Here is a 14,105-nt window from a genome sequence, read left to right as displayed (position 1 = left end):
GTGCCTCTTTCCCAACTTCTGAAAGAACATTCGATTAAACCATCAGAATCCAACACTGTTAAGGCACTGAATACTTTGCATCAGTCTTCATCAGGGAAATGGGTGTTTTGAAAGTACAAGTGAAGGTATGTTAAAAACTCTTAGCGTGATGGCAGTAGAAAATTTGGCTAAACTTAAAGTTGGTAAGTCACTTTAACCTTGTGGGACGCTTAGTAAGATTTCATAGGAGCACTGACCATAATTGTTTAATGCTCTTTGGATATGGAAATAGTGACCTAATGGTCAATGTTACTCTCTCATTAAACCAAGATTCTAGTAAATATACGTGATTAATATGAACCTCATTGTGGGGAAAGAGGATAGCGGCAAATTGTAGAAGGGCATAAACAGGCTTGTACAGCAGGTAAATTAAGTTTAATATAAGAATCATTTTAGTTGCAAAGAGTGAGAAGTGACAATATAGAATAAAGACAATTGTTCTAAAAACAGAGGGACCTGAAAGGGTGGGTGCACATTTCATAGAAACGTGTTAGGACAGATTGGGAAATGGTTATATAATTATACCATTTATCAGCCAATGCTACAGCAGAGGAGCCATGGCAATCCTTTGTCGAACATTAGTCCTACCTCACCTGGAGTATTCTATTCAATTCTGGTTACGGCATTATAGGAAGAATGTCAAAGCTTACCAGAATAGTTTCTGTGATGAGGGACTATAGTTAAAAGAACGGAAAGAGGCTGAGACTGTTTTTCTTTAGGGAGAAGGCTTTAGGAGATCTGATAAAAGTATTTAAAATGATAAGGAGTGTGGACTGAGTGGATATTCACAGGTGTTCCCACTGGTGGAGGTGACAAGGATTAGAAGTCACAGTATGAAACAAAGGGAAAGCAAATTAACAGTGATTTGGGAGAATATTTTAATGCAGTGCGTTGTAGGAATCTGGAATGCGTATTGTGGACTTCAAAAGGGGATTGAATAAATATATGGTGAAAACAAATTTGCAAAGCTGCACGGAAGAAGACAGTAGATGGAACTAGTGAGTTGCTCCGGTATAAAACTTGTATACAGTTTCCATCTGTGCTGAAACAATTCTAAGACACTGAACAGTTAAACATATTGTTGTGAATAAGATTTCGATTTTTAAAGCATATAAGTGAACCAGATGGGTTTTTATGACAATCCAGCAGTTTCATCTATTTTATTCAGACTTATTTAATAAACTGAATTTAAATTGCCTTGCTGCTCTAGTAGAATTTGAAAAGTCTCTGGGCCGTTAGTTGAGAATTTCAACTAATATTCTAGAAAAAGATCCTTTTCCACATCATGCAGAATTTGAATGAATAAGAATCCATACTCTACCTGTCCAAGTGTTGCTTTATGAGCACCAATACTTCGTGCTTGAATTAATCCTTCCCTTCTTTCATTTCGAAATACTTTGACTAATCCATTCCATTGTTTCAAATACTCGTCTAATCTTTCTTTTAAATGTGCTGGAGACAAGACAACAACAAAAAACAGTAAATTATTTGAAGCCAAACTAATTTTGAAGTTAATGCTACAATTAAAAAACAGCCCATGGTGCAAAACTCTGGGCAGTCAAGTCCAAAAGACTTCATGGACAAAGAGTCATGTCCATAGGACTTTATTCCCTGGAATGCTGGGAATGAGAGATCCAAAGAGGTGTACACAATTATGAGGGGTATATATACGCCGGCCTTCTCCTCACAGGTTGGGTGATACTAGGACTAGAGGTCATAGGTTCAGGGTGAAAGGTGAAATATGTAAATGGAATTGGACAGTGAACTTCTTCACTCAGAGTATGGAATGAACTGCCACTGAAAATAGTGAATGCAGGTTCAATTGTAACATTTGGGAGATGTCAGATAGGTACATAGCTGGGAAGGGTTTGAACGGATATAGTTCAGGTGCAAGCATATGGGACGCGGCAGAAGATCAGGTCAATATTGACTAGGTGGGCCGAAAGACCTATTTCTGTGCTCTGTGTGCAGTAGCATTTCTTTTCAAAAGAATGGACTGAATGTGAAACCACGTCACAGCTTCATGCAATTAAATCTGTACGTACAAAATGAGTGCTGTCGCTTGATGAGAGATTTTAAACTTACAAATTTTAACTACGCGGAAATCTGTTGGTAGAGATTTAGGAAAATTCTGAAAGCAAAGAAGGTGGGAATATCATAGGATCTGTGGTGAGAATTCAATCTGAAACGTTAATTGGGAAGAGGCCTGTTACCATCAGGAAGGAGATGCAGAAGCCTGAAGGCATACACTCAGCAATTCAGGAACAGCTCCTTTCCCTCTGCCACCTGATGTCTGGATGGACACTGAATTATTTGATACACAAACACTTACTGTAAATCACAGTTAAAAAAAATATTATCATATATTGCATTGTACTGACACACATTTATCAAATTTCACAACATTTGCCAGTGATATTAAACCTGATTCTGAAATTTTCTCACAGATGTGGCCTGACCGTTGAGTATTTCCATATTTTTTGTTCTTATTCAAAGCAGTTTAATTTCTGAAATGACTACCAATAATGGAATGGATAATTACAACATAACTGATGATCCGTGTCACTAGTCCAGTGTCTGCAATTTATAGTTTAGTAACATAATCACATCTGCAATCAGAGCAATAAGACTCAAGGTGGAGAGGTCAGAGTGGGACAGCACCAGGGAACTGAAGTGAGAGACAATTGGAAGCTCAGGGTCACCTTTGCAAACTGAATGGAAGGGGGGTGTATTCTGCAAAGCTGTGACCCAATCTGTAACTGCTTCTCCACTGATGGGCTATCTAATCAATTCCTATAATACAAATGGTCCAATGCCATTGTAAAGTACAGGGATTAAGAAGCTGGTAATCAAAGTGTTTTGAGTTGATAGGTGTAATATAGAGATGTTGTGATCTGTGTGAGTGATGTTTATGTGCAACAATGGAACACTGGGAAATTAGGTTGGTAGAGATTGTGGATAAAATATCTTGACCCCAGTGGGGCTACTTTACATTCTTATCTCTTTAGGGCTTCACTCCCTTTTTCCCTTGCCATGTCTGCTGTGCTCCATATTATGTCATTAGATGTGTGCCTGACACTGGGCGAACTTTAGATGTGTAAAATGAATTAAACCTGTATGTCCATGTGCCAATTTCCAGATTGTCGCTAATCAGCTCTGAAGTACATGCCAGTGTGTTATCATGTGCAGAAATGAGTACTTCTGTACAAATCACACACAAAAGCATGAATAAATGGGTCTAATTTTTAGATAACTATGCATTAAGGTTACTTGGTTTAATACTTAAATTATGCCAAACTACATTTAGCAACTAATGCTGAGGAAACTTTTTTTTGAATCACTTTAGAAGGGTGAGCTGACATTATCAGAAATCCATCTGGTTACTCTAAAAGTAAGCTAAATTTCATCAAGCTGATTAATTGACAACCAAGAGTGCCTGGGCCCTAGGGAGATAGAGTGGATGTGGAAATGATGTTTCCAGCGGTGGGGGCGTCTAAGACCAGAGGACACCGTCTCAGAATAGAGGGGTGTTCTTTTACAAACAGAGATGAGGAAGAATTTCTTTTGCCAGAGAGTGGTGAATCTGTGGAATTTGTTGCCATGGGCAGCTTTGGAGGCCAAGTCATTGGGTATATTTAAGGCAGAGGTTGATAGATCCTTGATTGGTCAGGGCACGAAGGGTTACGGGGAGAAGGCAAGAGATTGGGGCTGAGGGGGAAACTGGATCAGCCATGATGAAATGGTGGAGCAAACTCGATGGGCCAAATGGCCTAATTTGCTTCTGCTATATCTTATTTTCTTTCGGAAATGGCGCTGCTGGTTATAAGAACATTGAACAACTTGCAAAACGCTGGAGGAAGTCAGCAGGTTACGCTAAAGAACAGTCGACTTTCAGGTGAAAATCTTTCATCAGGACTCATAAGAACTTAGCTAAAAAAGTTAATGAATTAAAAAAATGATAGCCTACATGTGCTGGATTGTGGCTACCAGCAGACCTGAGAACAGCTTCAACTTAATGTCGTCATTTTTATTTTTGTTTCCACTTGTTTCCAGTACGTGGACATCAGTGGCACCATCAGCATGCATTGTCCATTCCTAATTGCCCATGACTACCCATATAAGGGTGACAGATTTTCTTCCCCAAAGGACTTTGGTGAATCAGACGGCTCTAACAAACAATCCAGTAGTTTTGTGGCTACTGTTTTCAAGGCTGTTTTTATTTAAACTGATTATCTGAAATTAGCAGTGGTGGGGTAGAAGTGGAGGTGAAAGTGCCTACCTAGTGTGGAAATGCCTATTTTACCAATATGAGGGAGCAGAAGTGCTGGGAATCAGTGTGAGTTCCTCAGAGTCAAGAGTAAAATTTTCATTTTGTTCACATATTGCTATAAATTCCATATTAAAGTGCCGTCCCAAAGCAAGGAGCTTCTACAATGATGAGCAACACACACAAAATGTGGAATTCAACAGGTCAGAGAGCATCTAGGGAATGGAATAAAGAGTCGACGTTTCGGGTTGAGACTAGTCCTGATGAAAGGTCTAGGCCTGAACTGTCAACTCTTTATTCCTTTCCATAGATGCTGCCTGACCTGCTGGGTTCTTCCAGCATTTTGTGTGTAGCTCTGGGTTTTGAGCATCTGCAGAATCTCTTGCAAAATGATGCCCCCTTGTGGATTCCTGAAAATGTTATACTTTTTTTTTAAACTGTAAAACAAATTCCAGGCTAGGCAATGGATGCCAGATGGTAAATGCACAGGAAAGAATGAACAAAAGTGAGGAATCACATTACATTATAGTTTCTTATATTCTCATATGGGATCAGAGGAGGCTATTCAGCTCAGAGTTAACGTCATCCCTCAAAGGATTTTCATATATCCCCTTTGATTAGTTTAAATTAACTTTATTAATCACAAGTACATCTAAATAATGAAATATACAGTTAAATGTGTTGTTTGCGTCAATGACCAACACAGTCTGAGGATGTACCTGCGTGCCACCCGCAAGTGTCACTTTGCTTCCAATGTGAACATAGCATGACAACAACTCACTAATCCTAATCCTATGTCTTTGGAATGTGGGAGGAAACAAGAGAACCTGGAGAAAACCTATGAGGTCGTGGGGATAACGTACAAACTCTTTACGAAAAGTGGCAGGTATTGAACCCAGGCTGCTGGTGCTCTAAAAGTGTTATGCTAACTGCTAAGCTATTGTGCCACCTAAGATAAGTTTATCATCACCATCATGTGCCGTGTTGACTTAATGTGGGCAATCGTGGTCTTATCCATGACCATGATTGTTCTGGGCAAATGTTTCTAAAGAAGTGGTTTGCCAATGCCTTCTGGGCAGTATCTTTACAAGATGGGTGACTCCAGCCAGTATCAATACTCTTCAGAGATAGTCTGCCTGGCGTCGGTGGTCACATAACCAGGACTTGTGATATGCACCAGATGCTCATACCACCATCCACCACCTGCTCCCAAGGCTTCGCGTGACCCTGATCGGGGGGCTAAGCAGGTGCTACTGCTGGCCCAGGGGTGGCCTACAGGCTACTGGAGGGAAGGAGAGCTTTATACCTTCTTTGGTAGAGGCTTATCTCCATCCCACCACCCACCAAAATAAGTTGCTCACTTATTTTCCTGTACTATATTCTCCTCTCACAGACTAATCAATTTCTCCTCCAACTCACTTGCCATCTATTCACACCAGGAGAAGTTTAAAGTAACTAATTACCTTCATAACCAGCAAATCTCTGGGTGTTGTGGAAACAGGAGAAGTTATACCCACCAGCCTGGCCATGATTTATCATGTAATTAATATCACTAAACTAGATTAGGTTACCGGGGTTTGTGGGAGCTTGCTGCTAAAATATACATTGTCACAGTTTCTAAACTGCGATATTATATTTAGAAATTAAATTCACTGACTGATAAATGTCTACAGAGATCTGGAGGTCAACAAACTTGACATAAATATCAACTTATTTCCCATATTAGCCCTTCGATTTTAGAACATGGCAAAAAATATTGGTCATGGAAACATATATAAAATGCTGGAGGAACCCAACAGGTCAGGCAGCATCTATGGAAATGAATAGATAGCTGACATCTCAGGCTGAGACCCTTCTTCAGGACTGAGAAGGAAGGGGGAAGATGCCAGAAAGGGCATGGAGCCATTTATAAGCATCTTAAAAGGACAAAAAAGCAGAGGGGTAATGTTACAGGGCAAGATTTCGGTCCCTAAAAGGAAGGAAGCTCTTACCTTTGTTACTGTAATCGTCAATTAGAACAATTTCTGCTAGGTACTTTTTGGGTGTCCTCTTGATTACACTGTGGACAGTTCTCATAAGTGTTGACCATCCTTCATTATGGAAGACAATGATAACACTGGATGTCAGCAGACGTTCATCGTAATTCCAATACTTGCATCTAGTGAGAAGAAGACTTAACTTAGAAAGTTCTTTTATTAAGCTGAGATCCCAAGACAAAAAAAATACTGAAGCAAATTGCTTATCAGCTATTATCAATTGTGTGAGCTATATTCAGCATCCATATTCCTCAAAGCAAAGGTCACACATGCAGCTGTTAAGTTACAGAACTGCTATCACGGTGATGCGCATGTTAGTGATTATCTGTACGTTAGTGTTTCTGAACACTGAGGGCTGGAACAAATATTACAGGCTTCATACAACTCAAGTGAGGTCTACTATTTTAAGAAATTTTCAATAAAACCTGAATGCACCTGTGATTCAATTTCTAGACCATGATGTTTTATAAGGGTCAATTTGGATAAACTGCTGTTCACCACTTATATGGACTTATTTGGACCTGAGAATGCAATTTGAAAATTTGCAGATGACACCAACATTAGAATTTGGTTTATCATCACTGACTTAAATGTCATTAAATTTGCTGTTTTGTGGTAACAATAGAATACAAAGACATAAAATCACCACAAGTTACAAAATAAATATATAAAGAAATAATGAGGTAGTGTTCAGAAATTTGATGGTGGAGAGGTAGTCACTGAGTGTGGGTCTACAAGATCCAGCACCTCCTCCTTGATGGTAGTAACAAAGGGCATGCCCTGGATAGTGAGGGTCCTTAGTAATGGATGTCACCTTCTTAGTCACTGCCTCTTGAAAATGTCCTTGAAGGTGAGATGGGTTGTGCCTGTGATGGAGCTGGCTGAGTCTAAAACCCTCTTGTGCTTCCATGCATCAGCAGACATCCCACCTCTCCCAGAAGTTCCGGGAGTCTCCCACATATTAATAGTGGCTCCGATGCCCGCAAATTATATACAATATCACGGAAATCAATTTTTTTGAGAGCGAGCGAGAGAAAGCAAGAGAGAGCGCGAGAGCAACCACGAGAGAGAGCGAGAGCAAGCAAGCGAGCGAGAGAGAAAGCAAGCGAGAGCGCGCGAGCGACGTGAGAGAGAGAGATAGAGGGAGAGAGAGCATGAATGAGAGCGCGCCATGGCAGAGTGTTCCAAAAAAAATATAAAACGTACGTCACCCCAGACTACACTAAAGTGTACCCCTGCCTAATAGGGGTCAAAAATAATGACAGTGTTGTTCACTGCACTGTTTGCAACAGTGATTTTTCTATTGCCCATGGTGGGTTAAGGCTGTAAAAGACGTGTTGAGGTGAGCTTAACAGGTGTCATTCGTTTATTAGCATAGCTAACGTTATTTAAACTAGCTGGCCAGCTGCTAAGGAGCTACTCTATTGCAGACATCCCACCTCTCCCGGAAGTCTCCCACAAATTGATGGTGCTACCTCCCAGAAATGAGTTTTTGCAGGGTGGGATGTCTGCATTAGATCCTTCATACCAGCTTGTCATGCAACCAGTTAGAACGCTCTCCACTGTAAAGCTATGGAAATGTGCAAGAGTTTTTGGTGATGCACAAAAATTTCCTCAAACTCCTAACGATGGTAGAGCCAGAGAGAGTGGAGCCTGTCACTGAGGAGAGGTGTTTTTACCAATCTGCACTGACCACTGTCTCCCAACAAGGAAGTTGAGAATCTATTTGCAGAGGGAAGAACAGAGGCTCAGGGCCTGATAATTTTTGATTAACACTGAAGGGGTGATCATGTTGAATGCCCAACTGTAATCAATAACATATGACAAGGCCATTATGGGGTAAGCAGGGAAAAGCACAAAAGATATTACTAAATTTTAATCTCCTGAAGCTATTTGATTAATTTCTTAAGATTTTTTTGGTAGAACACTAAACGTAAGCACAAGATGTCTGGAGACAAACTGTCACATCAATGTGCATCAGAAACACCAGTTTTGCATGGCCTGGGTGATGGGGGTCCTTATGATGGATGCTGCTTCCTTGCAACATCGTTTCCTGTAATTGTGCTCAATAGTAGGAAGGTCTTTGTCTGTGATAAACTGGGCTATGTCTACTACTTTTAGTAGGCTTTTACATTCAAGGGCATTGATGCTTCCATATCAGGCTGTGATGCAACCAGTCAGTATGCTCTCCACCATGTATCTATAGAAGTAAAGAATCTGTACTCTATACAACTTACAATATATGTTTTCCAATGCAAGTTTGAATATAATGCAAATATTGTGCTGGGGTGCAATAGAATATTCTTGCATTCCACACGTCTTTCGGCCCTGTGCAGCCTGTCAGAATGCTCTCCACAGTACCACTATAGGAGTTTTTGAGTGTTATCTGTTGACATACCAAGTCTCTTCAAACTCTAATAAAGTATAGCTGCTGTCTTGCTTTCTTTATAACTGCACTAATATGTTGGGACCAGGTTAGATCCTCAGAATGTTGCTACACATTCCGGCACCAACAGAGCATGCCCACAATTTGAGCAGACAAGTGAATGACTCATCTGTTATAAAAACATGTAGATTTTCATCAGTCCACCTTCAATTGACACCCAGGAACTTGAAACTGCTCACTCTCTCCACTTCTGATCCCTCTATGAGGATTGGCAAGTGTTCCTTCGTCTTACCCTTCCTGAAGTCCACAATCAGTAATCTTCCCAACACCTTGGTTTTATATTCCTTTTGATGCATGGATCAATTTCTAATGAAACCCTTTGAACAACACGAAAACTAAAACATTCTATGTATTTTACTTTTGTGTGACAAAGGTTCTACATTGTCTGGACATACAGTAGGTTCAGCGTAGGCTGGATTTAGAACACAAGTCATTAATCCCGAAACACCTGATTTTCTGAGAAAGTGAAACATAGAATGGAGGCGCTAGATCTTTCGCACATTTTGAACTAACTAGCAACATCACACAGTACAGAGAGCTACAGTATGTCTTACCTGCATCAACATCTGGTCTACCCCATACAAATATATGTATCTTTCTTTTATCATTTACTGTTCAATGACAGCCTTGATCTCATATCTGAAATTATTCAACAACAGTCATTTTTCCATGCTTCAGAATACACAAGGTAGTCAGTTTAATTCCGAGGTGTCTTGCCCTGCATTTAAAATATTCAGAACCGTAGAACTACACATTTATAATGACGCAAAAATATTCTGGCAGACATTTGCTTTGATTACCTGCCAGGCAACTTGAGTAAGTTATATTACTAACTTTTCTCATGAATGGTTTTCACAAATTTGATTTTTAAAAAAATCTCTGGTGCTCCTTAGAAAAGACTTCAGATTTGGATTCATTTATTTATTTATCATATGACATTGAATCACACAGGGAAATGTGTCATTTGCATTAACGACCAACACGACCTAAGGATGTGCTTGAAGCAGCCCGCAAATATTGCTACACATTCCGGCACCAACAGAGCATGCCCACAATTTGAGCAGACAAGTGAATGACTCATTTGTTATAAAAACATGTAGATTTTCATCAGGCCACCTTCAGTTGTACTTGACTTGCTATAGTGTAATACATCACCCTCATTGCTCGTGGACTTCAGGAGAAAAGGTTTCAACCTCACTACTCCTTGTCAGATTTTGATTCTCCAGGCCCACAGCATGTAATTAGTAGACTTGTTTTTCCCTCTTCCCCTTGCCAACTCCGTTACATCTCCATCTTCTCCATCTTCACTTCTCCTCATTTCCTGCTGGCAAATACTGTACAAAATTCCAACTTTTATTTATTGAGGGGAAATCTCGAGGGAATCATTTGGGAGGCAAACACAACCCAGACAGAACAGAGGGATGTAAAAGCCATTAGAAGTATAATTATTTATGGCTTAATTTTCTTGGTTATGCTCCTTAAAAAGGACATTCTTTTCGTTTCTAATGTTTGACAGCTGCCTGTGTACATGTTTTTAAGTACTACTTCCTGCCAAACCCGAGCAAATAAATAAAAGTTATGGTGTATCAACATAAAACCTTTTGTACAATGAACACACATGGTGTGAGGTTATAAAAATGCTTTGCAGTAAAGCAACATCCTTTTGAAAAGGAAATGGCAGCCCTCGAGTGGATGCTGCCTCAAGTTCTTACTTAAACCAAATCTTGGAACAAAATTCAAATCTTGTACTGAAACATATGACTAAATAAATATAAAATTTTAGGCTAATAGGTCAAATTTACAACCTAACATTTCTAAATTCTACACACGATCAAGAAAGGTTTTTGGCAGGGATTTGGGGACATAAAAGAAAGGCTGGAATTCCCACATTTGCTTTATTTTGGCTTTTGAACATCAAATGAAGATACACTGCTTCTAGTTTCACCATTATTCTTGATTTGTGATAGCTAGGATTGTTTTTTCTTTCCTTTAGGCAATTTCCAACAATTTCCTTAGTTTCACTCTACTTAGTATTGGAGGCTAGATCATGGCAAAGAGCAGAAATCTAAAACATTTAAATAATCATTAACAGTCTTGTGAGACCAGCTTCTTAAAGACATGTGGTGGATTCCCTGTTGGATATGATCCCAGTCCAGTTAAAGAATCAAAGCCACATTCAGCTGTTGGGACTGAACTGTGTAAAACCTTATCCCATTACCGGAAAGACACATTATATTTATTGAGGGACTGCAATATAATGGATAGTTATTCAAGCTATGACTTCCTTTAATAAGACTGCTTGATAAAATGAATTACCTTTAAACAAGCAAATATTTGTGGAACATAAAATATCTTCAGCTTAGTTAATGCTTCTCAATCATATTAATAAAATTAACTGGCAAATAAAGTCATAACGCGCAGACTATTATTGAAATGGGGAAAGAATTCAAAGTTCGGAGATGCAACAGGACTTGGGAGTCCTCGTACAGGATACCCTTGAAGTTAACCTCCAGGTTGAGTCAGTAGTGAAGAAGGCGAATGCAATGTTGGCATTCATTTCTAGAGGAATAGAGTATAGGAGCAGGGATGTGATGTTGAGGCTCTATAAGGTGCTGGTGAGACCTCACTTGGAGTACTGTAGGCAGTTTTGGTCTCCTTATTTAAGAAAGGATGTGCTAACGTTGGAGAGGGTACAGAGAAGATTCACTAGAATGATTCCGGGAATGAGAGGGTTAACATATGAGGAACGTTTGTCTGCTCTTGGACTGTAATCCTTGGAGTTTAGAAGAATGAGGGGAGACCTCATAGAAACATTTCGAATGTTGAAAGGCATGGACAGAGTGGATGTGGCAAAGTTGTTTCCCATGATGGGGGAGTCTAGTACGAGAGGGCATGACTTAAGGATAGAAAGGCGCCCATTTAGAACAGAAATGCGAAGAAACTTTTTTAGTCAGAGGGTGGTGAATCTATGGAATTTGTTGCCACGGGCGGCAGTGGAGGCCAAGTCATTGGGTGTATTTAAGGCAGAGATTGACAGGTATCTGAGTAGCCAGGGCATCAAAGGTTATGGTGAGAAGGCGGGGGAGTGGGACTAAATGGGAGAATGGATCAGCTCATGATAAAATGGCGGAGCAGACTCGATGGGCCGAATGGCTGACTTCTGCACCTTTGTCTTATGGTCTTATAATCTTTGAAACATCTATTCTGTTAGCTAACCTTTCCATTAGTTTGTCTCTGTACTCAAAATGGATCAATTATGTATAATTTTCTTCTCCTTTGGATACCGCATCCAATTCATAGGTGAATCTCTGGTTTTTCAATGTTGTTTTCATTTCATTGAATGTCAAGTAAAAGGCTACCTATGGAAAAAGTGGGAGGTAATAAAAACCAGAAATTGCACGGTACAATAGGCAAGAAGTTTTTTTGGCCCTTAAACCAGTATGTGCAAAGGGCACGAAAATATAACTTAAAAAAAAATACATCTTTGCCATCATGCTCAATCAGCATTATTAATGTCAATCATAAGTGGATGCATCTGTTGCATAAAACACTGGGTCAGTTTATATGCAAATACTATTTAGCACAGTACCAATCACATATTCCCTTCACTCTGGAATTAATTAATTTTGTCCTCTTTTCGTGTTCCGCAGGAATGGCAACACCAGGTTCACACAAAGAACAGGTTTTTTTTTTAAGAGCATAGTTGGGCATTAATTGCACATAATAAAATTTGCATGAGGCCTCATTTAACACAGGTAGTGATGTGTTTTAAGTGGCACAATTAGCTCTTGAACCCAGTAAAAGGAAGGTGAAATAAAGAACTCTTATAATCTTTCCCCCTTTAGAAATATTTCACAAACAATGTTAAAATCAATTGCCTTCATATTTCAGAGTACCATAAAATGTGCGCTAAAATGGTGTGGCTCAGATGGGATAATAACATTTTGGCATTTGTTTCACATAAAATGATAAGAAATTGGCAGTTATATGCCATATCTAAGTTTGCTGATGACACTGTTATTGGTTGAATCAAAGATGGTGATGAATTAGCACATAGAAGGCGAGATTGAAAATCTGGCTGCGTGTTCCTACAACAACGTCTCATTCAATGTCAGCATAATTAAGCAGATGACTGTTGACTTCAGGAGGAAACTGGAGGTCCAAGAGCCAGTCCTTATCAGGAGATGAAAAATTGAGAGGGTCAGCAACTTATAACTGCAGAGGATCTGGTTTAGGTTCAGCACGCAAGTGCCATTACTAAGAAAGCACGGTAGTGCATTTACTTTCTTAGCAGTTTGTGAAGACTTGGCATGTCATCTAAAACTTTGACCAACTTCTATAAATGTGTGGTGGAGAACATACTGACTAGTTAAAAGACAGCCTGGTATGGAAACACCAATGTCCTAGAATGGAAAATCCTACAAAAAGTAGTGGATTCAGCCCAGTCCACCATGGGTAAAGCTCTCCCCAGCATTGAGCACATTTACAAGGAACGCTATTGCAGGAAAGCAGCATCCATCATCAAGGACCCCTGCCATCAAGGCTATGCTCTCTTTAGATTAGGTTAGATTCAACTTTACTGTCATTGTGCCGAGTACAGATACAAAGCCAATGAAATGCAATTAGCATCTAACCAGAAATGCAAAGAATAGTGTTATTTACAAGATAACTGCGAATAAAAAGTAAGTGCTACAGCACACAATTATAAAAGTACTGAGACAGTACAATACGGATGCAATGCTGCTTAGCGCTGTGATGTGAGGTTCAGCAGGGTCACAGCCTCAGGGAAGAAGCTCTTCCTGTGCCTGCTGGTGCGGGAGCGGAGGCTCCTGTAGTGCCTACCGGATGGGAGGAGAGTGAAAAGTCCATGGTTAGAGTGAGATACATCCTTGATAATGCTTTTCGCCCTGCCCAGGCAGCGTTTATGGTAGATGTTCTCAATGGTGGGCAATTGGGTGCTGATAATCCGCTGGGCAGTTTTCACCACACGCTGGAGTGCTTTGCGGTCCGATACGGGACAATCGCCATACCACACTGAGTTGCAGTTGGTGAGTATGCTCTCAATAGTACAGCGGTAAAAGTCCGTCAGTATCCTGGGACAGAGGTGAGCTTTCTTCATGCTGCTCAGGAAATAAAGGCGCTGTTGCGCCTTTTTGATCAGGGAGGAGGAGTTCAGGGACCAGGTGAGATCCATTGGAAATGTGGACACCAAGGAATTTCAAGCTTGATATATGCTCCACTACAGCTCCGTTGATGTAGGTGGGGATATGAGTGTGGCTCCTAGCATGCCTGAAGTCCACAATGATCTCCTTGGCCT

General features: G+C 40.1%; 1 protein-coding gene across 2 annotated transcripts in view; it reads right to left on the bottom strand.

Annotated features, from left to right (window-relative positions):
* Positions 1 to 14,105, bottom strand: part of galnt7 (UDP-N-acetyl-alpha-D-galactosamine: polypeptide N-acetylgalactosaminyltransferase 7) — a 137,410-nt gene that overhangs the window by 36,544 nt on the left and 86,761 nt on the right. For both annotated transcript variants that reach the window (XM_072257654.1, XM_072257653.1), the window contains exons 3-4: positions 6,298 to 6,464; positions 1,361 to 1,491 (exon numbers count right to left, since the gene is read on the bottom strand). In XM_072257654.1, the coding sequence (XP_072113755.1) occupies positions 1,361 to 1,491; positions 6,298 to 6,464 (298 nt within the window). The remainder of the gene's footprint in view (positions 1 to 1,360; positions 1,492 to 6,297; positions 6,465 to 14,105) is intronic.

This window comes from Mobula birostris, chromosome 5, assembly GCF_030028105.1.
Source record: "Mobula birostris isolate sMobBir1 chromosome 5, sMobBir1.hap1, whole genome shotgun sequence".
Taxonomy (NCBI): domain Eukaryota; kingdom Metazoa; phylum Chordata; class Chondrichthyes; order Myliobatiformes; family Myliobatidae; genus Mobula; species Mobula birostris.
The sequence above is the reverse complement of the archived record's forward strand: the minus strand, read 5'-3'. Positions and strand labels throughout refer to the sequence as shown.